Source organism: Sciurus carolinensis, chromosome 6 (assembly GCF_902686445.1).
Source record: "Sciurus carolinensis chromosome 6, mSciCar1.2, whole genome shotgun sequence".
NCBI classification, from domain to species: domain Eukaryota; kingdom Metazoa; phylum Chordata; class Mammalia; order Rodentia; family Sciuridae; genus Sciurus; species Sciurus carolinensis.
Window position 1 is genome coordinate 147,355,285 of NC_062218.1, and position 26,773 is coordinate 147,382,057.

Sequence of the window (26,773 nt, forward strand, 5' to 3'; positions counted from 1 at the left end):
TCTACTAGAAAAAGTTACATTGTCTTAAGGTAACAAAACAGTTCTTTTGTGCTTTTCAATTTCTTTGTTTTTTTTTTTTTTCTTTTTTTCTTTTTCTTTTTTCTTAGAATGTTAGTGATGACTGACAGTTCTGGTGCACAGTTACAATGTACAAGTGAAATGAATATGATTTGCATTGTTAAGGCATCCAATCTGCTGGTTTATATTTACGTGAAAGACAGAGGAAATATACAAGCCGACTTAAGAAAGAAAGTATGTTCACTGATTTCTATGAAGTTTCTCCCCCAAATTTAATGCACAAAATGCGTCACTCCATAGGGAGAGATTCCATGCATATTAATAGAGTAAAACAGCATTAGTTTTTTTTTTTTTGTAAGCTTCCAAAGCAAAGGATACATTTTTTTAAATCTACAGAACTAAATACTACAAGAATAATATGCTACTATTTTTTGCCATATATTGGAAAAAACTTCTTAACTTACAAATAATACAAAAATAGACAATGGCTTTGGGGTGGAAATAAAAAAAATTGAAGCATAGTTTAAAACAATACTAAAAATAACTATAAATGAAATGTTTAAAAATCACATTGAAACGGCTAATACAATGGTAGGTGATCAAACGAATATGCACTTTCACATAGCAAACATACACAATAAAATAAACTGGGGGTGGGAGGAAGAGGAAGAAGGGCAAAGCAATGTACAAATCCCAAAGATAAATACATTATTTATATGGATATTTTACAAAATCCCCATTAAAACAAAAAGCCTTTTAATTAACTTTGTAAGTATGTGCAAGCTAAAGGTAGTGAGCATTTTTTATCTTTGCAAAATATGCAGTAAAATCTTTTTGTGAGATTGAAAAACCATCTTAAGACATTAAAATGTATAAATAGAACAACAACTTTGGCAAAAAAAATCACAAAAAAAATCTACAGTATTTATAACTACATACAAAAAAAAAAAAAAAAAAAAAAAAAAAAAAAAAAAAAAAAAAGAACCACAACAGCAAAGAAAGAAATATCAGGCAAATGCATCCTCAGAAATTTGCTGCATCTTTGCTATTCATTCTTATTTTTAAGAACACTTCCCAGATAATGAGAGCAAAAATTCCCATAGAACAGAAAATAATGTTTTGGAGGTCTCAACCTTCTTTTCCTTTTCCCCAGTTTCCTTTCACTCTTAATTCCAAAGCATGTAACCTGTTATTTTAATCTACTATGTTACAAATGATCAGGGTCAACTGAGAGAGGCCCATCCTGAATGGGAACATGGAAACCCCTGCCAGGTTGGTTGCTTTTTGTTGTTCAGAGTTTTGACGTAAAATCGGCAATTAGGATTTTAGGATGAGTAAACTTTAAACTTGTGAATGGTGGGGTGTGTGAGTGAGATTTTGGCTTGCTAACTGGAGGGCATAAATGGAATTCTGTGCCTGGACCCTGTTCCATGAAGTCTCAAAGGAGATTCTCACACAGCGTGTGTGCCACCAAGCTCTCGCGAGGCCATTGGCTTCAGAAGTTGATATAAGTAAAAGAGAGATGGATATCAGGTTTAAATATGCAATTTTAACAATCTGTCTAGAGGCACTGGAGTTTTTGAGCAAAAGGGGAACATGTGATCGCTTTCGTCACTTTTTAACTTTCCAGACTGTGTTTATTTACAGTTACTTAAGACAACAATACAAAAGAGATAAATAAGCTTGCACTGCTAAGGGGTGGCATGTTAGGTTAGATATTGAAAATGCACTGTCTGAGCTAACTACCATTTGATATGCTTTAAGGCGCAAAAGCCGACCCTTAGTTTTCTAAAAAATCTAACTGGCATTCCTATTCTGTCCCATACAAGCTTTTTTTTTTTTTTTTTCCTTGTTCTTTTTTCTTTTTTTCAACTTTTTTGTAAATATCACCACTTCATTCTCCCTTTACACAGCTTTAAAAACATCATAAATTAAAACATGGAGTCTTATTTATAGTGTCCCTCGTGTACAGCTTTATGGTTTATAAAAGACAAATGATTGCAGAGTTAAGCTTTAAAAAAAAGAGAGAGAGAGAGAGAGAAAGAAAAGTGGATTTGCTTTTATCGATACAGAATAAATATATCCCCCAAATACTTGGGAGGTACAACTGTAACCAACACCCTGCACTTATACAGACCCTTCCAATTGCAGTACTTGCAAGGTCGGTGATTTTGTTTGTTTAAAAATCTGCAGTTATTGTGATTCCTCTTAAAAAGGCCTGAGTTAAAAGTTCCACTCTGGGACTTGTATCAGATTACTCTCGTAGCAGAATCCAACCTCTTCATTAATAAAATTCTTCAAGGCAATTCTTTCACATGGGAGGAACAATCATGCCAGATATCGCTACGGAAAGAGAAGATAGAAGTCAATGGTTTTCCTTCCAAATATCTCGCTGAGAAAAAAAAAATAAAATACATGAATAAAAGAAAGAAAAGAAAACAGACACCCACTCATAACTAGGTTGACTGAATATTAACCACAGATGTGCTCTCCTCTGCTCGGGAATGAATTTTTTATAAAATATACATGTACTTTATTAAAAATTATATCAGCATTTATATGTGTCCTTAACAGAACAGAATATCCTAAACATTTTTCCAAATCTGATTTCAATTTTCAGACATAACTAGAGAGTTGCATAGTTTGAATACCGCAGGGGAGCTTGCAACCTCGAGCTTTGCAAAATAGTGCGAATGTTCAATTTGTCACTCTTCTTTCCCTCCCCTTCACATGCAAACTATCAAGAACTGGCCCGTGACAACTGCCAGTGATTTCTGCAGAAAAGCCTGGGCTCTTTCTGTGTTCTCTATGAGCACAAAAACTGAGCAACTGAGCAGCCATCTGACTGCAGTCTCTGGAGTCCTGGGCCGGGAAGAAGGAAATGCCAACCATGGTAGTAGGCCCTGTTCACCAGGAGTATCCGATTGAGAGAAAGCTTGGAGTGAAGACAAGTCTGCATAAAACTGAAAGATGTCTTCTCTATCTCTGCTTAGTTCAGATTTCCTAGAATGAACTGACCATGGTCCCTTGAAAATTGTAGCCTAGGAAAACCAGGGTGAGATCTTCAGAAGAGGGATAGCTGTTTGAGGGAACCAAAATTCTCTCCAAGAGTTTGGAGTTAGGAGGCCATACATAGTGGTGGCATTTAGAGAGCACAGAGTCAGTTAGGCCAGGGTTCCAACTCTGACTTTTCTGCTTCTGCACATTTCTCTGAGGTAGTTACTCATCCATCTCCTTGAACCTCAGCCTCCTTAGGACATGCAGTTATTCATGGTCCTCAGGGTTATGAGAGATTTCATAAAATAACATATGTAAAATGCTTAGCCTGGGTCCAGATCCTAGGAAGAACCCATAATTTTTAATCTACCACTTCTGATGCTTAACCTGCTGGGTGACCTTGTGTGCACTGCTTAACTTCTCTGGGCTGTCTTTCCTCTTACATCATCATCCTATAAGACACACTTCTCCTGATTAGCATGAGGAATTAAGGGGGTAGTTGTAAGAAAATTAAGAGTGTGGTACTTTGAAATATTGAGAGAGGCCTACATAAGAAGCAAGAGGCAGCGATCTTTAGCTCCCAGTAGTGGCTTGGTGTCCCTGTTAGGCCCTGACAGGAAGAAAGTCATCGCTTTTGTTTTTTATTGGCAAGACTAAATTTAAATGAATGTTCTTGTCAGGGTTGACTGTGTCTAGAAAGTGGCCCTCTTCATTTATCAAGCATCACGTCTGGAAGTAAGAGCCTTTCTTTTCTTTTTTTTTAAGTGAATCCCCACTACCACAAATCATGCAGTGGACTCTGGGAGGCCAGGCAGGACTCTGAGCCCTGGGGCCCCCGTCCCTCCTGCTTCCCCTCCCCCACCCCCTGACATTTTAGATTCAATTAAAAGAAAAACCAAAAAGTATTTTGCCAAACACTTTTTCCGTTAATTTTTAAACCCATCTGTATTCACAAGGAAATTCAATCCACATGTTTCTGATTCATTTACACGTAAATCATCCAAATGTTGTTTTGCAAGAGCCCTTCTGCAGTCCAAAAGCTCCTGGAGTCCTTTTCCTAAGCCCTCATAAGCCTTTTTTTCTTAGAAACAGGAAGTTGTCTTTTGCCAAAGGCAGACCAACTTAAACCCCCAAAGATTTTGGATCAGTCCGAAATGCTGTTGCCCTAAGAGTCAAGTGAGCCCTAGATTTCACTGAAATGGGGAGCTCAGTATATCAAGCCAAGCCTTAACTTGAGAATTCAAGATGCTGTCAGCTGCAAAGGCAAAGAGGGGTGAGGGTCCCTGCCTCCCTAAGGGTACTTTCATCCAGGATCCCAGAGGGTCCCAGCACCCTTACTCCGGACGGTCAAGGAAGTAAGCTCCTTTGGCTTCTCCTGACAGGTCCTCTGTGTTCCCCACATTAAAGGGCAGCCCGCTACTGCATGGCAACTTTTGTCAAAGCAAAGTTAGAATGTAACAGACTCCCTGCTAGTGAGGTCCATGGACCTGGCTAACATGTATCAGGAGGACCCTTAAAATGTCCCATTTGGTAAATTAGCATCAGCATATCAGAGAAAACACTAGGCCTTTGGTTTTTTGGATTTGGCTTATTTCACTTAGCATGTTATTCTCCAACTCCACCCATTTACCAGCAAATGCCATAATTTCATTCTTCTTTAAAACTGAGTAGTATTCCATGGTACATATATATACACCATATTTTCCTTATTCATTATGTTTTCTCTGATATGCAGATACTAATTCACCATAAAGGTTGGGGCCTAGGGAAGAACAGAGTTACTTCATATTCGGTAGAGGGGAGTGAAGGGAGGGAGAGGGAGGAAGGATAGTAGAGTGAAACAGCATTGTTACCTCATGTACATATATGATTTCATGACCAGTGTGACCTTACAATATGTACAATCAGAAAAATAAATTATATTCCATTTATGTATTATCTATCAAAATGTATAAATGCATCCTACTGTCAAGTACAACTTATTAGAACAAAAAAAATTTAAAAGAATCCTATTTGGAAAACTACACTAAGATTCCATCTCACCCCAATTAGAATTGCGATTGTCAAGAATGCAAGCAACAATAGGTGTTGGAGAGGATGTGGGGAGAAAGGTACACTCATACATTGCTGGTGGGGCTGCAAATGAGTGCAGCCACTCTGGAAAGCAGTGTGGAGATTCCTTAGAAAACTTGGAATGGACCCACCATTTGACCCAGCTATCCCACTCCTTGGCCTATACCCAAAGGACTTAAAATCAGCATACTTCAGAGATACAGCCATATCAATGTTCATAGCTGCTCAATTCACAATAGCTAGACTGTGGAACCAACCTAGATGTCCTTCAATTGATGAATGGATAAAGAAACAGTGGTATATATATACAATGGAATATTACTCAGCTATAAAGAATAATAAAATTATGGCATTTGCAGGTAAATGGATGAAATTGGAGAACATCATGCTAAGTGAGATAAACCAATCTCAAAAATCCAAAAGATGAATGATCTCACTGATAAGTGGATGATGACACATAATGGGGGTTGGAGGGGTGCAAGAATGGAGGAAGGAGGGACTGTATAGTGGGAAAAGAGGGGTCAGAGGGGTGGGGGGGAGGAAAATATAACAGAATGATTCAAACATCATTACCCTATGTAAAAGTATGATTATGCAAAAGGTATGCTGTTACTCCATGTACAAACAGAAACAACATGTATCCCATTTGTTTACAATAAAAATAAATTAAAATAAATTTTAAAAAATCCTATTTGGATGGCCACAATTTAAAAAAAAAAATCTAAGCAGTGTTTGGGTACCTGAACAATATCTTAATTAGATGAAGCCTCCATTTAGAAGCACATTAAAAGTTCTAAAGCACAGTTAACTAAGGCGCTAGCCGGTAGCTGACAGTACTTTTTAGTCTGGACTATAGGGGTTGCACACTTCAGTACCTCATGATCTGGGCACATGAGCAAGCAAAGTTCCTTAAGTAGGGACAGAGGGAACCTGCCTTTGGTAGAGTGGGTAACAACTTGGTTCCCCCCCAAATATTGCTCTGCTGGAACAAAGGTGAGCTTCTGCTTCTCTTATTTCAAGAGAAGCTGAAGATGTGGATTAAAAAAAAAAAAAAAAAAAAAAAAAAAAAAGAGATTAAATAGCCCAGCTTATACATGTTAGCAAGTAACTGACATTAATAAGAATAAACAAACAGATCTGAGGGGCTCTCGGGGGCAGATCTGGCCTGCCCCCATTGCCTTGCCTTTTCTTGTTTGGCTCATATTCTGTACTTAGAATCTAATAAAAGCTATGGAACCTCTCTGCAAAAGCAGGCATGTACCTACACCTAGAATTTTTATATACCATCAGGGGGCTACAGCATCCTAAATCTCCAAACAGAAACCTTACTGATAAGTAAATTCCAGGAAAAGATCTCTTTTTGGGCCTCTGAACTGAGGTACCTCTAAAGAGAGCTTTTCATTAAGAAACCTGACTGCATGATTGTGTGAAGTCCTTGGGTTTAAAAACTGTTTTCCTTATATCTGTGCTGCAATCTGAAAATTAATTATGTGGGTGAGAGGGATGGGTGTCTGAGACTTGGAATGTTCCAGAAATGCCACTGGTATGCGGACTTGCCCAAGTGGGGCCCAAGAAGATTCCCACGAGGACACCACACTCTCAGCACCGGGTGCCAAGACATCACAAGACCACAGTGCCGCTGCCATTTCCCCCAACAGCTGGGCGATTGCATTCTCTGACAGAAACCAAGAAAAAAACGATTGGTTTGAAAAGCAATACAGTTTTCATTACATAGACAAAAATGGACAGTTTTACAGAGCTGGAAGAGTTTGGGGTGAAAGGGTAGAATATAGTCCCCCCTAAAATGCCATATGTGTAAGAATTATGAGCTTAATAAGCAAGGGGCAGTGCAGGGGTAGGAGCAGGTCTTGAACAAACTGAATATGTGCATAAAAAGAATTACACAGGATGTGGTAGCAGACAGGGTCCAGGGTCTAGAGAAGCCAGCCAGCCTGAGCTTCAAGAAACTGGGAAAGAAAAAAAAAGTAAGTATATGGGGACCATTTCTATGAGATCATCCTGGCCTTTTTGTTCTTAGTTTTGTCACTGCATTCTCTTCAGGACATGATTAGGATTTAGAATCCACAACATTCATGGGGATTCCAATGGCATGTGACAGTTTTCTGGGGCTGCCTCTATCTTGATTAATGAATTCCTCTATTTCTGACTTGCATAGGACCCATGCTTTGAGGGGCATAAGCTTTAGGAGAGGGAGAGGACATTTCTACAGATGGAGGCAGAGTACAGCTGGTTACTCAATTTGGTGGCCTGTACAAACAGACATACTTAGGGAGGTCTGGGGTCAGGATTTATCTGTGACTTCATCCTGATAAGAATGGAAGGAGGTTCCTTTGCATTTTTTCTATTAATTCAAAATAGAGCTACATTTTTTCAACGTTTTGTCATACGATATTAATTGGTCTTAACACATGGAAGTCTTCTGTAGGCAACGAAGTTGAACAAACTAAGTGGAATACAAATGGCTGTCTATTTTTCCAGGTTCTGCATCTGCAGACTCAACCAAACACAGATCAAAAAAATCTGGAGAACATTATGTTAAGTGAAACAAGTCAGGCACAGAAAGACAAATACAGCATGTTCTCACTTAGAAGTAGAAGCTAAAAAGTTGATTTCATAGGAGTAGAGAACAGAATGGTAGTTACCAGACCCTGGGAAGCATAGGGGGATGGAGGGATGGGAAAGGATGGTTGACAGGAACTGGTCCAGGTGGATTTCTATCTTCTATTTCTAGCTTCTCATATTCCATAGCACAGCCTGGTAACTGGCTGAGCTCAATTAATTGAACATTTCCACTAGTTAGTACAGAGGGTTTGGAATGTTCCTAACAAAGAAATAATAAATATCTGACATGACAGCTATGTCAATTACCCTGAACTGATCATTACACATATATTCAAATGTCACATTGTACCTTGTAAACATGTAAACTTACTGTGTCAATTAAAAATAAATTTTAAATTAAAATATTACATCTGTACTAAACATGTGAAAACTTTTACTTACTAAATATTCTTGAAACAATACACTATAACAACTATTTACACAACATTTACATTGCATTCGGCATCATGAGTTATCTAGAGATGACTTAAAGAATAGTGAAGGATGTTCTAAGGTTGTATGCAAATTATATGCCATTTTATATAAGGGACCTCAGCATCCATGGATTTCGGTATCCACAGGGGTCCTGAGATTAATTCCCAGTGGATACCCAGGGATGACTGCTGTTATTTTTGTTCAGCTGCAAGATGTCTCAGCACTGTGGCTCACCAAGACTGTGTGTGACTTGGTAAGCATCATTTGCTGCTTGTTTGACCATAACGATTTTAATTTTTTAACACAACATCATACAAGGTTCCAGAAGTGCTGAGACAAGAGTTGCTTTGTCCTAAAAAACTTTCTCAGATGTATGATCAGTTTTCAAAGGTTTTATCTACCTGAGATAAACAATGGAAGTTAGGATCCCAATAGAACCTGTGAATAACAGCATACACAAAGAGAAGCAAAACTGGGGTGGGGATATCGCTCAGTTGATAGAGTGCTTGCCTCACATGCACAAAGCCCTGGGTTCAATCCCCAGCATCACAAAAAAGAAAAAAAGAGGAGCAGAACTCATGGCTTCCGAGTACAGACCTCCCTTCAGTCTCTCCCCTGCCTCATGGATCCTGTGCTCCGGTTGCTGGGCTACTCACTGGTTCCTGCACATTAACCAGGACTTGTCTGCCTCTGCTCCCTGGCTCAGGTTATCCTTAGCCCTTCTGCTTAAGTGACCCTCTCCACCAGCTCCATGTGCTGGAATCCTACTTGTCCTTCATCTGAGATATAGTTGAAGGGCAACTCTGGCTTCTCCCTAATCCTTCCCTCTGTACTTCCCTCTGTACTTCTTTCGGTGTCATGTCCCCTCTCATACAGGGAGAGTTTTCAAGGTTGGGATTCTGTGATCCACATGGAGCTAACCAGGTTGACTGGAACCTTGTTTGGCAAAGCGGCAGAGGCTGGAAGCAGTGGCATGGGTGTCTGAACCCCATCTTCCCTAACTGCTGGTTGAATAAGTCTGGACAAGCCATCTTAGCACCCAGTCTTGATTTTCATGTCTGGAAAGTTGGGGGGGTAAACATCAAAGGACAGGTGGGAGGACCACAGACGCCAGGTTGGGGGCAAGCCCTCCCATGTGAGGCCTCGTCACTACCATGGCGATTGCAGTGCCTGTCTGTGAAGGATGGAAATGCCTGTCGTCACTGGAGAAGGCTTAGTCAGGGCAGCTGGTGAAGAGGTCTTTAAGGAATAGGCTTAAAAAAAAAGTAGAATGATGTACAATTAACGGAGTGGTAGTTGGAGGTAAATAGGCCTTTAAAATACTTAAACAGTCTAAATGTGTCACCTCTAATCTTGTTTACATGGTCAATTTGCTTAACCAACTCTCCCTTCATCACTTGGCCTGTCTTAATGCTCACAGTTCTGAACTGGTTGGGTCCAAATAAAGTAGGTGCTATGGAACACCGCAAAGGACTAGGGAGGAAACACTCCCCAGAGGCTTACCCCAGTGCAGCAACCCACGAGGCCCCTGCTTAACGTAGAAGTGAAGTTTTGGAGGTTAAAGATGATGCCATTCCAGAAGCCCCATCAGCATGTCTGGTTTCCCAAGGGAAACTCCAAGGCCCAAGCAAGAGCCCCCTAAGGAGGGTCCTCCTGGCCCTGCTGGAGACTGCATGCCAGAGGTGGAGGTGTGATTCCCAGGGTGGACCCTACCTGGTGAGTGCGGGGTCGAGGGGAGCAGGCAGGAAGAACAGTCAGGAGTAACGTGGTCTTGGTTCGCTTCATTTGCATTTCTATATTCCAGTTCCACTACTGCCTCCCCTTGAGACTTGGGATGTTTGGGGTGCAGGACAGTATTGGAGAAATAAAAAAGCAATTTTTCTTTTGATCATGCTCAATTAAAGCATGGGGTAGAGAAGAGTCTGGAAAGAATCACCTTGACATGGAATGGAAGGGTAGTGTCATCCATCCACGGAGCGCTGTGTGTGTCGCGGGGCAGACCCCGAGCCCTCCAAGCCCCAAGACCACAAGTCAGACATGGTAACACAGGGGTGGGGACTTGGCCACTAACATGGCTCACTGAAGGGCTCCCACTGAAGCCACTGCAGGCTGGTGATGTGGCAGCAGATGTGCCCCAGCGGGGGTCTTGTCTTCCCATCATTCCTCCGCTGTGGAAGGCAAACCCCATTCTTTACTACTCCTCATGTCAAATCTCTGTTCAGCCAGTCACTTGGGAATGCTCAATTCCTGCCTCCTATAGGTATCATCATTCTTTAAGCCTATTGTAAGTCATGGTGGCTTCAGCTTTCTGACCCTAGTGTGTCAACCAGAGATGCAATGAGGGTGACAAAGTGATATTTTTAATAAAAAAGAGTCACACTGGCAGGAAGGGGTGGCTCTCCTCTGTGAAGTGGGCACCTCCTATCATGAATAACACTGCCTGAGATGTAGTTCCCCGGGGAAGCTTCTTTTCCTTTCTCTAAAAGGTGGCTTGGCCACTGTGTGGAGTAGTGAGTGGCATCTGTGTGCTATGCTGGACACTCTCTTTGGCTGAGCAAATTTGACAGCAGATTTCTGGGAAATGTTTTGAAAAGCCCACTGGAGACAGGGTTGCAGAGTAATTAGGTTCTCAGGTCCTAGAGTCACACGCTCCAGGTTCAATTTTGGCTCCATGTTTTACGGTGTGATCTTGAGCAAACTGTGCCTCAATCTTCCCTTCTATACAATGGGAACAGTCCTGACCTCAGAGGGTCTTTGGGAGAATGGATGTATGCCTGCATCAATAGAGAGCATGCACGTGTATAAGTATGCATGCAGGATATATAACGAATAGGCCTGAGAAATGCTAAATGTGTCACTGTCCTCTTGACCCCTCCCTGGCCTCCAAAGCTGGTCTCCATGATCAACATGCCAGACACCAACATGAGGTACTGTGGGGAGCCAAGCAGGGCAGGTGTTACTACCACGGGCCCTACTGGGGTTTAAATTCTTCCCCATCATTTGCTGACTGTCTGTGGGCAGGTATTTACCCCTCCTTCATCACATGCACATGGTGATCCCAATAACCCTCATGCTCTTGAGGATTAAATCACAGCCAGTTCCCTGCTTCATACTGCCCACAACACACTCTTCTGTGCTCAGGTAACGGCAGCTGATTATTTTATTGATTTTATTTCCCTGCCAGCTGCCTTAGCAATCTGGGATATGTCCTTCTTACCCCCTATGAATAATAAAGCTCTTGGGAGGTGGACAGAGGAGGTGAATTTTTGAGCTTGATTATGAAGCCAGCACAGACCCCCTGACCAGCTGTTGGGTGTCAAGCAATTCACAGCCTGTAAGCTTCAGTTTTCTCATCTGTAAGGTGGTGACAGTGAGAACCTTCCACAACTCCTGCTGTAGAGGAATAGACCAGGTCCTGCTGGCCAAAACCATATTCAGGATAGACAGAGCACATAAGAAAAGGTGAGAAACAGTGTACCCATTTTTAAAGGATTTTTTTTCCCATCATGAATGAAAGCTCATCTCAAGGCTGATGACTGTTATTTTCCATATTCTGTGGTGGGAAGGAGATTCAACAATTTTAATATGATGCAGAATACCCCAGGGTTCCTGGTGCTAGGTAATAAGGCTCTGGGCTCTTGTGTGTGCTGTGTTCACTTGGGGCTCTGATCAGGCTGTGGCCCATTCATCCCTGTTACCAGTCCCACCCCTGCTTGCTCTGACTCAGGCAACAGGAAGGAAAGACTGAGCGACCTGCTCCTGGAGGAGGCCAGTCCCAAGAGACGCCCTGCAGGAGATAACTTGTTAGTGTCCACAGAAGACTAGTCTGATAATGGCGGCAACAGGAAATGAGGAAGAAGAGAAAAGGGATGGCATTAGTGAATGAAGACCGTCTTCCCAAGCGAATTCTGAGCCTGAGCAGAATTGCTGGAGTTGGCCAGAGGATTTCGTGGGCTGCTTCAGGAAAGCCGGGACCAAGGAGAATGAAGCCAAAGGAACAGGTGATGAGGTCAGAGAGAGTCAGGAGGCCCACGGCTGCTCACAGAAGCATCCATGATGCACCTGCTTCAGACCCTGGGCTGAGGGGTGGAGTTACATCCACTCTGGATGGGCCAGCGGGGCCTGGGACTTACCTTGCAGGCTGTTCCCGTTGGTGCTGGTGCAGGTGGGAGGCGGGGAGGTCTGGGGTCTGACAACTGGGGCGAAAGCACTCTTCTGTTTCACGGCTGAGACCATGTTGGCTGGTGAGAAGGAGAAGATGCCCGAGGAGCTGCTGCAGTTGGAGGGGAGGCTTGTGGAGGAGGCCATGGTGGGGCTGGATGGCACGACTGAGGGGACAATGGGAAGGAAAAGTCAGTGCCTCTGGTGGCATCCTGAGGGGAGGAAGCTCAGACCCAACCCAACACCCAGGCCAACCTCAGGCACGAGCCTTCCCGGAGTTCTCAGGACCCTGTGTCTTTTCATCATTTGGTACTTTAGATAGAAGCTGCTTATATTGTTGCTGATCTTCTGTGTGTTTATGGTGGGCCTACTATGTGTCCTACACTGGAGTCAAAGGTTGCGGCTTTCTGCAGAGGGAACGGTCCTTTCTAATCAGCCCACGGCAGTACCCAATCCAAACATGCTGAGTGTGTTAGAGAGCAAGCACAGAACCACCAACCTCAGAGTTTTGTAGGCCAGGAGATGAAAGAGCAATACCCGCTCCTCCGGGTTAGGGCAGCAGAAAATAGTGACAGACAGCAGCCTGGCCAACTCTGAGGGCAGGAAGGGAAATCAGAGGGCACCCCAGAAGAGGTGTCAAGGGAAGGATTCCAGGTAGGGCCTAAACTGAGGTGTTAGCAAAGGGGTTGGGGAATGGACGGGACTGGGCGAGACCAGCTATAAGGGAGGGGTCACCATGATGGAAGGGGATGTGTGAGGAAGAAGGGTGGGTAGAAGGCAAAGCCAAGATTCCAACGTAAGGCACTGGCAGCTGGTGATGACAGTGTCCGGTCTCTCTCCAAGGGGCTGGGTTCCTTAAGGATATTACGCTACCTTAACATTCCACAAAATAGATCTCTATAGCTAGGAAGCCAGGTTGCTTAACAGACTACTGTATGCAACATTCGAGGAAAACACAGAACTATAAGCCCAAGTCCGAATTCTTTCTACCATTCTCCTGTGGAGCTGTACATAAATGTTTGTGAATGAGGCAGTAGGCTAGAAGTCTTACGTAAATATTCATGGTCTGGTAGTAGTGGGGTGCAGATAATCAATGGAGGGAGAGCTCTGGCAATTCAGAGAGAGAAAACCTAGCTGCCCGGGGACATGAAAGAGTTAGGCAGATGGACATTCTTTATTAACCATGGTCCTATTGCTTGCAGGGCCTTCCCTTCATCATGCATGGTTAATTCATCTCTCAGTTACTTCAGGAGTCAAGAGATTTTGCACACATTATGCCAAGGCTAATGTCTTCATACCCTCACTTTCTATTTCCTCCATTTCCTGCAGAAAATTATGAATCCTGACCAGTGATTTCCAGGCATTTAATTCAAATTCTAGGCACTTCCATCTACCTTATTATGTTTCATATTATTTAATAAACATCACATATTGCTTTGTCATGCACAAGAATCTTCACATCTTTTTCATCTTGTCACTGGTAAAGCAACCTTAAGTCAGAGGCCTATGTCATGTTTTTTGCTCCTGAGCAATTGCAACTCAGAAGCAGTTCAGCAGATTGCTCAGGGGCCATCGCTAGAATATGGTGAAGGCAAGACTCAAATCCAAGTTCAGGGCCACCTTGAGAAGGAAACGGCTCTCCAGAGGGGAAAGCCCCCTCCTGTGAGCCGATCGGGGTCTAAAGAGCTGTGTGGGAGGCCTAACCCCTGGCCTATTGGCTTTGGGAAGTTAGGGAAGTGGGAATCTAATGGGTCACAGGCTGCCATGGCCATCAGGGAAAAGGACCCCTGTATTCAAACCAAGGGACTTCCCAGCCCAATGGCAAGGGATGCTTTATGGGCAGCACACAGAGCGGACAGTCCCAAAATCCTCGGTTTTCATGAACATTTTCTAAACTGTACTTTTTCTTTTAATGAGGCTAGCATTTTTATACATCTCTTAGGATTTGTAAATGTGAAAATACGTTCAATAATAACACCCATTTAAATTGCAAAACTCCCGCACTGGAGTTGATTTTTAAATATTCGCAGACTTGAAATCCTGCTGGTTCACTGAGGAAGGCAATTAATCTCGTTGGCAAATGCGATCATTATGTGTATTTAGAGGTGGGGAGTTTGTGGGGGGAGGTTAACAGAGGAAGGGGTAAAATATTGTCACGCGGCTCCATTTGTTATAACATTATTAGTTATCAGCCACCACACCAAAAGTGTGTTCACCAGTAGAATGTCTTATTTTATTTTTTATTCTGTTGGAATTTTTCAACATGAGTGGTTTATGAATAATTAAATATCAGAGAGGCAAAAATTCAAATCAGCTGGGCTTTGTGTTTATTGTTTTATTTGCATTTATGCAGATAAAACCGTCCCATCTGAGAGCCTGTTTGAGAATTTAACACTATATTTGCGAGCACTGAAGAAATCAATTAATGGAAATTAAATGTTCGAAGTTTCACAGTCTGACAGATGCAATCTCGGACTGAAGTTGTTGGGTGTTCACAGGCTGGAGGGGAACAACCCAAGCCCCTAAATTGAATTGCTACCATAGAGCAATTAGTTTATTGATTTAATTAAGAATGCCACCTTTTAATTTTCAGGTCATGATTGAAACATTTTCTGATTGAATAGATGAGAGAACACAGAAGTGATAGATCTGTGGGAAACAGTCTTTCGATACATCAAAATCGAATGTGAAACCGACCCCGCGTGTTGACTCTTGAGCAGATAGGCACTACATGCAGATTATTTGGGGACTTCTAAATGTTCAACAAACTGTGGATTCCAAGAAAATAAAGTAGAATTACAGAATTCCATGCACCCAGAAAGCCAAAGACCCTAGGTATGCTTTTAGAAATAACTCTCTAGTAGGTCAACAATGAACTTTCCTCTTTCAGAGGATTCTCATGTTTCACGTTTCCACTATGTGGGACAATGTAGTTTTTAGTATTTTTAGCCAGAGGCTTTCCTTTAAAAATCATGAATATTCTTTCATTAACAGCACATCTATCCTTCTACAAATGTCTACAAGTTTGACCCCTCTGTACCCATCAGAAGAGTTACCTACCATGTCCAAGATGAACTTGGTTATCCATGTAAAAATGCACAGAGGGAGAGCCACGGGTTGTAGGGACACAGCCCATGACATTTTATATAGAGAGATGCTAACACACTCTTTAGATGTATGTTATATATAAAGATGCCCATTTGTTGAAGTTCTTTAGATACAATTTGAATACTGTACTTAAACAAGTCCTTTAAGCTAAACTTCTTTAAGACAGGGACAAGGTACTGAAAAATGAATGAAAAAAAATATATATATACACACACATACATACATATATACATATTTTAAGAACACACTAAACACAAATGGGAAAAATCCAAGCATTAAAAAATAAGTAAGTGCTAGTCCTTAAGAGGAGATGCTAAGCTTTGGACTATTGTTACTATAGAAACCCCACCCCTTACTATTTTTTCAGCATTGTGATTATGACTTGGATTTTTGGACATGCCTCTCATGTGCCAGACTTCGGACACTCTCATTGTGAGCATTATCTTTTCTGTGCCTTGCAGTACTGGATAGGGTGGACGCTACCTCCTTCCCCATTTTACAGATGAGGAAACTAAGGTTTGGGAAGGAGACGAACTTGCCTAGAGCCTCTGGCCAATTCTACTGCCCTCTGGCTCCAAGTGCGGGTTCTTGGGATGATATGTTCTGGCTGCCTTGGGCTGCAACAAAGTTCTGACTCTTGGAAGGATGCTGGGATGGAAGGTGAGCAGAGCAGTGGAGAGATTTCTGCTGGAGATGATGGTGCTTTACCAGCATCATGGGTGGGTGGGGGGCATGCCTTGCAGCAGGGCGCCCTTAGACTGAGCAGCACTGCCCAGTGGTCTCTTGTAGGGAGAAGGCACAGGACACAGGACACACATCTACTTACTGGCATAGGGCGAGTTGGCAGCTGAGCCGTTGAGGAAGGTTGGGGAGCCACCCAAATTGGACATGGCGGCAGAGCCGTATCCGTTCATGCTTGTGGTGACAGAGTTATAGTTGGTTTGCTGAGGGGTGGTGCTCGGCACGTACCCATGTGGTGACACGCTGCTTGAGTTGCGGGTAAAACCTGAGGGGTGGGGACAAAACCAGGGGTGAGGATGGTGTTCAGGTGGAGGCCGTCCTGGCTGGCTCTGGGAAAGGAAGGTCTGTTTGTTGCCCCCTGGCCACCACCCAGAGGGAAGGGATCGGGTGATTCATGTGCGTAGGTTGGTGGTGCTAGCTCTGTGATTAAAATGGGAAGCGAGCAAAAGGCACATTTCTTAGGAGATCATAAATACTTAGCAGGGCTGTGAGAAGTGGCAATGCAAGGCCTATAAATTATCATTTTGGAGCAGAAATAAATACCAATCTAAGAGATGTACCCTGGAGTTAACAGGTTCCTCTTCCCTGGGCAAGAATGATGTGCTTTGGCCCCTCAGAACTTTAATTCCAGCCCTCTTTGCGTTCTGTCATTCGTAGTTTATGGTGAACAGTCAAATGCAGAGGTGGCTAAATGCATGAGTCCTTTCTAGTCCCTAGGCCCCGTTTCCAGATGCAAGAGTAGAAGCAACATTCTACAATAATACACACGGACTAGGAGTCTCTCTTTTGGGAAGAAAATAACTTTTTAAAAATAAAAATAGATGTCAAACAAATGGTGTAGGAAACTTGAGGTTGGAAAGGCAGGGAAGTGGGAGGGTTAAACAGAGTCAGTTCTTACCCTGATTGGTAGCTTGCGATGCCTCCGAGACATTCACGGCCAGTTGTCCACTGAAGGAATTCACGCCCATCATCCCTGTGTGGACCGAGGTGTTAGCAAGGGCCGGGAGCTGATTGTGGTTGCGAGGAACACTGTACAAGGCCTCTGCAATGTCAGCTGCTCTCTTCAGAATGATTTCCTGAAAAGTCAAAGGAACGTCCCCTTTAGCGAGCCCCAGTCGCAGTCCCAATAAGACTATTTCTTAAGTGCTTACTCTATGACAGGCAGTGCTTAGGGTTTTCCAAAATGACGCACCGTATTCATTTCTGCATTCCTGCTGACAAACCTGAGTATTATCATTGCCACACCCCAATCACAAATGGGGAAACTGAGGTCCAGAAAGGCAAAGGTCTCACTTAAGGACACTCATTTATTTAAGGGCAGAGCTGAGATGCCATTTATGGACTTTGGAAGTCCATTGGGGTTTCACCTCTCTACCAGGAACACCCAGGAGCTTTGAGGTCACTGCATGGTAGGGGACAGCAATTCATGTCCCCTACTGATATGAAGGACAAGACTGGGAACCTGAGTTAGTCTGAGTGTGTGCCCAATACTGACTCAGGAAACAGGAAATAGATAAGGATTTGTCAGATTCAGTTTCCTAGGCAAATTGAAGTCTATATGTGGAGTTGTCCTATGAAATGGAAGTGAACAGTTCTACTTGGACTTCATTATACTTTTTAGGAGGAGAAATTAAACCCCCCTTCTCCTCCTAAATTTGCTTGAAAACCTGAAGGAAAATAAAGTACCAGCAACTCTCTTCTTCAATTATAAAGTACATTCCCAGTAGAGATTAGTTTTTAAACAGAGTACTTCTTTTAAGGAAAACAACTCAATAGAGAAGGCAAGAAAAGATTTGCAAAAAAAAAGAAAGGATTTACTAACCCTGCATCATGTCCTATCGGAATTACTTATCCCCTTAACTCACGTGCATGGCTTTTATATCTTTCTGCTTTCTCCTACCATAAAGAATCTGAGGTCTTCAACTAAATGAGGACATCCACAGGGGCTAGAGACTCAGACTCACCTGGTTGTTGTGTGGCATCCCATACAGAGCTTCTACCAGATCTGCAGCCCTTTTGAGTATCACTTCCTGTCAAGAGAAAAGGAGAGAGAGGGCTCGAAATGAAAGCCGGTTGTCCTTATCTTTCCACGTGATCATATTCTGGTCCTCCTGACTCTACTTTGCCAAAGCACACATGGCTATAAAAGCAGTAGCTCAGGGATCCCCAGAATGGCGTTAAATCCTCAATTTATCCTTGTTCACATACACACTTAATTGAGTCAAAAGGTGAGCATCATTGGTACTGCAAGATAAAATAGATCACTCGATAGTCTGCCATGGGCACGATAAAGCACTCATATGTTTATTGCTGAATACAATTCCGAGGTCATTTGCTAGATTACTACAATCGATGTCATTCAGTGCATGTTATGAATCCCTAAGATGTGTTTATTTTGCACTTAATTGCTTATTCCCGGAACCATGACCTTATCAGACAGGTCATTTTCAAGGGATTTCCAATCAATCTTCAGTTACTAGGAGCAAGTAGCATTAAAACTTCTTTGGCTTATCCCTCCTGTATGGCCCAGGTGTAGGGAGTGAGGCAGTACACTGTTTAGGCTCTGAAGAAAGGATTCTCCTGTCTCCAGAAGCCCCTCTCTAAAAAAAAACATTTCATGACTAGCAGCATGTTTCTCTTGCCCTATTCTTGGCTACTTCAGTATTCTTTGCTGTCATTTTTCCCCTTTTGCTCATTCATTCTGATCCTGGATGTCTGCTTTGCTGCTCATTCTGGCTGATGAAAAAGTACCTCCCTCTTTTCATGTAGGGGGGCTTTCACGTTTAGCTTGCCTGGTTCTAATCATGTGGGGTACTCCAAAAAAGTGCACGCAGTGGTAGTTTTTTTTTTCTTCTGATAAAAAGAATGATTCAGTCTTCATGATGACCTAATTACTGCAGATTCATTTATTTCAAAATATGAAAAGGAAAGCAAAGTTTGATGCAGGTAAAAATGTGGGCTTAGCAGAGAATCAAACCTAAGAGCATGGTGATTATCCAAGGTGATGCTCAGGAAGCTCTGTTTACTATTTCCTGCTGCTGGTTAAGTTTCAGACAGAAGTTTAACTTTAAATGTTTCACACAATGGAGTTCAGCATGGAGAAGCAGAGCCGTTCAATTTTCACAGACTGCAGACACTGATCAGAAAATAGGGAAATAATTGCGTTCATTTTGCTGTCACCAGAGCCTCTTCAAAAATCCTTGAACAACTCTTGAAATGACAAGCTTTTAGATACATATTAGCATTTTTCAATTTTAAATTCTCTATAATATAAGATAAAACAGTTGTCATACTGCCGTAACTACTTATGACATATATAATGTCCTAAATTCAAAAATGAGATAGAGGGGTTTTCAGTTCTCAATAAACATTTATGCTTGCCTTAAGCTGTTAGACCCCCTGTATAAAACAATTCAGTTATTTTCCATGTAGAGAGTGAGAAGCATTATATAATCAATGGAGTTTGAACCAATATATCTGAAATCATTTCTTTACTTTTTAATGCAAGCTACAAGATAATTTACCACTTTTTGTTTGCAGTATTGTCTGACCACAGCAGTTAATAATTCACTATGGTATGGGCACACTAAACCCTATCCTCAGATCAAATTCAGCTTGTGTTGCTTTTGCTAAAACCTCATGGCTTTATCTGGCTCTTAGGAAAGATTAAAACAAAAACAGGATCAAGTTAGTTTATTTACTAAGATTTGACTTCTCTGGGTTTATGTTCATTTATTTCTTCAAATAAATATTTATGCCAATGTTTGGGCTTGGCAGAGAAGGTATTTTTCTTTCTTTTCATTTGTGGGGGAAAATACAAATTTATCAAAAGCAGGAGAGGCGCAGTAAGACATCGCACTTGGGAACTTCACTCTTGCAATGTTATAACTGGGGACTTGTGTCATATTTTAATTATTTTAATAGATTTCACAGAACCAGGGAGAAGGGAAGTTCAAAACTTACTCCATGATTTTGAAGATTTTATAAACTTGAAAAAATACCATCTTTTGAAGCATATTAAATATTTTCATTTTACATATTTTTGGTGACCCTGTTTTTCAGCAACAGAATCCACTTGGCATTTGATCCTCTGAAAGTGAAGCACGTGGATCTGATTTCCTAAAGTTGCACCCTGCTCTGATCCATGATGGGGGGCCTGTTCTTCCATTCTGCACATTGACACAAGCGTGTCATCAGCACGACACTGCTTCAGGCCAGCAGTCTTGACTTCGAGGAGAGTGAACCTGGCTTTCTAGTCCTAGAAGCTGTGTCCTTCCATGATATCTCACCCATTTGAAAGTGCCCTGTACTGTGGTATCAACTTAGGGTTCAAGGGAGACCCCCGTTTGGTTCAGTGCTGCCAATGCTGATATTTGTTATTTCTGCAAATGGGAAGGAGAAAGGACATTTCTGGGTCCTCCATGAGTTAGTGCGACAGACCTGCAAGGTGCTTGGATTTCGGTGACCAGAAAATTGCTCTCACCTCGATGTCATTACGTTCCCAGTGAACTAGCCCCCAAGCGTGTTTGTGTTGGGGATCTAATATATTGCCTTTCAATCAGAGCTGAGAGCCACTGAACACACAGACAGAACATGACGAGCAGGTCAGGAAAGCAATAAAGATTTTACAGAGCTGTCCAAGGTGCTAAATTTACTCAATAATGGGTTTGGCACCATGGTGTTAACCTCTCATTTACTACCAGTTTGAGGGACTAAATTGAAGTAGCTGACTTCATTTACCTTGAAATGTATATTTTATGACATTATGTAAGTAGATTGAAAGGGCACTGCAGTTTTAACAATTTAAAGGCTAAAGCATGTTTAAGATGAAACTTGAATATTTATTGTATATTGCACTTAAAGTATATAGAATGTTAAAATGTATTGATTAAATTTGTAAAAGGCATTATAAAAATGACAGGTTGTATAAAAGATGTATGCCTTTAAAAATCAAATTGAGAGTATATGCTATCTCTTCTGTGGTCACAAGTGTAATTTTTTTGCAGTTTTATATGGTAATTTGAAAATTCTGTAATTTCACATTAGGAAATGATTGAGCCTAGGACATTGAAAAAAAAAAAAGAAGAGGAAACTTCCCATAAGGGAAAGAGCTGAGTATTATATATAATCTTTTGTCTCTGAAATTGTTCCTAAAGTCCTATTTTTGTGGCATTAAGAAGGAGCATAGTATAAGGATCCTTCGATTCTAATATTCAATTTTAGTATTTCTGAAAAGAAAAAGCACTTGGAAAGTACTAATATCTAATTTTTCACGGCATTTATTTGTCAGGAGAGATTTTCTCTTCTTTTCATAATGTTCAAAACGTCTCCCTGCTTGCAGTTTCGAACATGAGAGTAGAGATTAGACTCCTCCAAGATAATTAATCCTATCCTTGGACTTGGAAAAAAAATCCCATTTGGGAATTAAAAAGACAAATACTTGTATTCTAAATATTGAAAAGCCCCAGAGCCTCCTTAACGATATAAAGCTTGTTCTCCAATCTACATCCTGAGTCAAACTATGTGTTTTTTTCTTTTCAGGGCCTCGGATTGTCTCTCTTAAAGAAACAGAAAAATGTCTGCTCCTTAAAAGCAGCAACTTTTTCCTTATCTGTTTCCTCTCGCCATCAAAATCTGGCTTCGTCTCTCTTGCAGTGATCAACAGCTGATGGTTACGTGAGTGGAGGGCTGTAGAGGCAAAAGTGGACATGACATAGGAACTCATTTAGAGTCTCTAGAAACAGTGGAGAGGCTCAAGGAGGAACCAGGCTCTAAGAAACAGCTGGAGTGAAACCACACTAAATACTAATGGCTTGGAACTTTGTTGATAAAAATGCTAAACGGGGTACAAATACAAAAAGAAGATTCTGTTCTACTTTCTAAGCTTCAGACTGATCCGTTGGCAAATACTTTTTGAGCTTTTGGTTGCCCCAGTCATCACACGTGACATTATTCTCCAGCAACTTTCAAGGCACGTTTTATCCCAGCACCCAGTTGCAGGGTTCCATGGGGCTTATCCAAGGTTACCCTGGTCCTCTGGTTCTGCCCTCATCACCCAGTCTCCTCTCCCTGTGCATCTGAAGAACTGCTCTCTCTTCTGCTGTAGTCACTCCTCCCAGCCTAGAAGCAAAACGCAGGGCCCCTTCCAGAGCCTCCTTCTTTTGCCATTTCTTCTTTCACCTTTTCTCTCCCTTCTTTGCAGTGTCCAGCCACAGTGCCTTCCACCCCTCCAAGCCTGCTACAGAAGGTAGCAGCAGGGGTACAGGAATGAAAGGGAGAGCTATCATTTATTCAAAGTGGAACGTGAACTCATCTCCACAGAGTCTCTTAACGTGCCGTTCAAATTACCATTCGGCAAATGAGGAAACTGAGACTCAGACAGGTCAACTAATGTTCCCCGAGTGTACATGGCTAATGAGTGGCTGAACAGGGATTCGACCCCAGGTCTCTAAGAGCCCCAACTCTAAGAAACAGAATTTCTATTCTATCAGAAAGAATTCCACCTTCTGTGATACCCTACCTCCTCATGTGTTCCATTCCTCTGAAAAATAGTGTTGACCCTCTTCACCACCCAGCATGACACCTCGTCCAGGCCATGGGGTCATTCTGCTCTACTCTGGTGTGAGTCAGGCTTCACCCTCCATAGATACACTGGAGACTTGTTGAGGCCAGGTACATGTCTCAGTCGCCTTCTCTAAGCTCCTAGCACAGTGGTTAGTGAAACTGAGACCTTGAGACATTCTTGCTGAAAAGTTTATTCTAAGACATCATTGCTGATTTTAAAAAGGACATGGCTAATTTATATGATGAAATGACAGTCAGATATTTGGTATAATTTATAAAAGCAGAAGACTTAAATTTGGTGTTTCATTTGGCTCCAGACTTTTTAATCCAATATATAAATTCCCAAAGGTCAAGTTGTGATCACTGTTGAGTTTTTTTGTGTCATTTTTTTATGAAGCTGCTCTTTCACTCCTGCTGGCTCCTGCTTACATTTTAATTTTGTGATTAATATAATGAATCATGTCTAGTACAGACATTATCTCAAGTTATAGGCTACTAGCAACATGAGCTTGGTCTTGATATACATCAGCCTTCCATTAATTGCACCTTCAGGCCCTTAAACATACTTAGGTATTTACATGTTCTCAGGAAGCCACCTTGGGAACCAGGCATAGCGTGTCAAATATGCAGACATAGCTAACTCATCTTTCCTTCTATTTCATGATAATAAAACCTCTGAAGATTATTCACCATCTTTGGGAGTCTTCTCTTTAGCTTTTGACCACAAATATGTAACCAATAAGTTCACTGTCACTGGCTACTTCTAGCCCTCCAGGTTGGAGGAGAAGGTTGTCTTAAGTGGCCACTACTGGATTCATTTATAAATCCAATTCAAGTTGTGAGTCACTTGACCCAGAGGAACAGGGGAGATGATCCGACCTTTGGTTTGCACCCAGCATGTACTGGTCACCCATAAAGCCAGTGGATACCATTTACCAGCATGACATTAATTTTCAAATATCAGAATCAGATTTTGAAACTCTGGGAACACACTCACAAAATTCAAGCCTAGGGATGTATTCATAATTTGTGAGGATAGTCTCTGTGGCCTGTGCTCACCTAACTGGGAGATAATGTTTTGAGGGATGTCGAAGAAGGCAGAAGATAAAACTACAAGCATTAATTATCAAAGTCAAGTGGAGTTGGGTGATCCCTGAGAAAGAAATGCAATACTTTACTGTCCCTGCAAATTTCCCTGACACCTATTTATCAGCAATCTACTTTGCCTTATCAGGGGCTGGACATGCAGCAGTCCAGATATCAGCAACGTAAAATGCAGTGGAGTGGCAAAATCACTCCTGATTTAGAGAGGATAAGCATCTATCAATGGAGTCCGCATCGATTCCGCTGGCCTCCTCACCCATAGTTACAGTAGGGCCTACGTTGCACCCAGCTCACTAGACTTCAGCCCTGCCTCTGCCCCTACTTGCTTTGAAAACTCTGGGTTTTCACTACTGACCGGAAAACCCCAATGCTGAAAAAATTGATTGGCTGTTTCTTGCAGCCCATTTCCCGCAGAGCTGGATGTACAATGCGATAAATACCAGTTGTACCGAGATGTATTTCTGAGCGTGGTTTTATATCCCGACTTCCTTTGTGTTTATTCAGCCAAATGGAAAATTCCACAATCGTCGTCTCTGGCATTCTAAAAAATCAGTATAATGAGGGCAGTGAGGGATAGAGGGAAACAAACCAAAATAACGCTTGGGCACTGTTCAGTTTCCGATCCTCTGAGACATTCCTCAAATTTTTCATTCTTTGTGTAATATGAACTTCTTGAAATAGAGCTTACTGCACATCATTAGAAGCCTGGAGTGTGACACTTTAAACAATCTTTACTCAGAAGCCCTGTGACTGAGAAGAGTCACTTACATTTAGCATGGATATAATTAAACATGTTTCTGTTGAAAGGGGCACTCTCATTATGGCTAAGGACCACTTTAGAGTAAATTGAAATGGAAAGGAGCACCGAGGAGGTGTAGGTAGCAAGTGGTTATTTCCAGGGAGGCATAAAATGCCAAATGTGTAACAATTATATTTTACAACCGTGCATTTCTAAAGACTTCATAGTATTTTATTCTATAAGAAGCATCAGCTGAACCTGCTGAGTGTCCCACAGAACACTCGAGTGCCACCTTGTCTGTAGTCTAGAGAGAAAAGTAAGATTCAAACCGCAATCAAAATCTGTAACAATTTCTAGAATGGAGAGATTCGATGTTTCGAAAGTCTACTGTGGTTATTACCAGAGGCCAAGGTTTCAAAAGCATTCTGGAGAAAATGCAGGAGGGTCTTCTGGTCCTCCTCTAATTTTAACGTTGATTTTATGTTCAGATGAGATGACAGCCCTGGTACTTCCCCAACATGTCATTATGTGTCATCACCCGGCAGGGCTGGAGGTACACCAGAAGCTTTGCCTTTGTTAAAAACATGGTGCAGGGTCATGTGAAATTAAAGTAGGTTGTAAGCTAACGCAGCCATATCAACGTAAGACATACCAACTTACATGATTGACTTTTACGGTGGAAAGAAAAAGGCTGTTTTCAAGCAGCTGTTATTGCCTCAATGGAAAAAAAAAAAAAATCAATGAAAGTGAAATGAACAAGAGATTTTGTCTGAGTTGCAGTTAATACCACTGAAGAGCTATGGATATTAAAAGGTCAACAAATAAATTAGCCAGAGTGTTATGAAATGAATGATTTGGCTTATAATTTTATTGAGTGAAAATTGTTCGCTGCCTATTAGACCAGGTAATTTTTATCTGGTGCCTCAATTACTGTTCCATAAGCAATAATATAGTTGTAAGAGCTGCCGGTTCGATTGCGTGACCTCTGAGAAGCTGGCTAGGACAGCTGGCTTTGCTATGATGGATAACTGAGCTTGGGTGCCATGAGGGGCCAAGCCTCCCTCTCCTGCAAGGGGATCTCATAAAAGAAACATTACAACTTGATTCATTTTACCAAAATGTTCGGCTTTTCAGGTGTCAGCAGTTAGGTATAAATTGTGAAGCCAGGTATTCCTAAGAAGACTTACAACAACACTCCCCCCTTCCTCTTTCCGGTCTCCTGGCCTTCTCTTCTAAATGGTGGCATGGTAATTGGTGAATGGGAACCTGGGGTGTTCCTGCCACAAATACTCGAAAAAATGGTGTCTGCCCCTTCGTAGGCATGACCTGCTTGAGGTACAGAGCTGAACCTGGTCACCTCTGGTCGGCTCTTCTTATTCCAATTCATTGTACTGGTTTAAGACCAACGCTCTGGGTTGGGTCCTGCAGAGTGGCCTTGGAAATCGACTTTCTGATCAGGATAAAAGACTGCTGAAAGAGAAAGCTCTGGACAGAGGCGCCTTTTTCAGGGGTAGGTTGTAAAGTCAGCACATGAAACAAAAACTGCCTAGAGTCAAAATTACCCTTGAAAATCTTTTAAGTCACCTTTAAGTCACCAAAGCCTGGATGTTCAGAAAAGAAAGGAAAAAAAATAAGTCAAAAATTAACTACTTCTGTTTCTTTTTGTCTTTTGACTGAGGCTTCCCTTTCCCTGGGGCAAGGCAGAAAGCAGGATCGGTGAGTACACAAAGAGGTGAATTGGTCAAGTGTAACCAAGTGCATGTATATGTATGTTTCTGGCATGAGTGTGGACAAATGGATGTGTCCATTTCTGTTTGTGGACACCTACTATAGCTAAACTTGAATAAGTGATATGAGTCCTTCGAGAACTACACTATACTTTAAGCACATCCAAAAGAACACAAAAAGAGTTTGCTTTTGCTCCTTAAAGTGTTGCACATTGGTTATTACCTGTACCTCCAGGTGAATGATATCTGTAAAGCATGACTCCCAGGGCTTTCCAGATGACCTTGAGTACAGCTGCAATTAAAATTCACTGGCTCCAGACTGCTGGAGCTCGGTACTTATTACTCGAGTGCTCAACTGAAGTGTTACTCAGGGCTGATACTATGAGCAAAGCTTCAGCTACTGCAGCATCTCTGCTCCTAAGGGTTTCCGTCTTTAAGAGGTGGATACTGGGTGGCTGGGAAGTGGAAATGAGTTTGCCCCTGT

At 42.0% G+C, this 26,773-nt stretch overlaps 1 protein-coding gene across 4 annotated transcripts in view; it reads right to left on the reverse strand.

The window, feature by feature from the left end:
• Positions 1 to 1,005: 1,005 nt before the first annotated feature.
• Positions 1,006 to 26,773, reverse strand: part of Ebf1 (EBF transcription factor 1) — a 374,922-nt gene continuing 349,154 nt past the window's right edge. For all 4 annotated transcript variants that reach the window (XM_047556315.1, XM_047556314.1, XM_047556313.1 and 1 more), the window contains exons 12-16: positions 18,120 to 18,185; positions 17,054 to 17,231; positions 16,241 to 16,420; positions 12,279 to 12,473; positions 1,006 to 2,361 (exon numbers count right to left, since the gene is read on the reverse strand). In XM_047556315.1, coding sequence (XP_047412271.1) covers positions 2,330 to 2,361; positions 12,279 to 12,473; positions 16,241 to 16,420; positions 17,054 to 17,231; positions 18,120 to 18,185 — 651 coding nt within the window. In that variant the 3' untranslated portion in view covers positions 1,006 to 2,329. The remainder of the gene's footprint in view (positions 2,362 to 12,278; positions 12,474 to 16,240; positions 16,421 to 17,053; positions 17,232 to 18,119; positions 18,186 to 26,773) is intronic.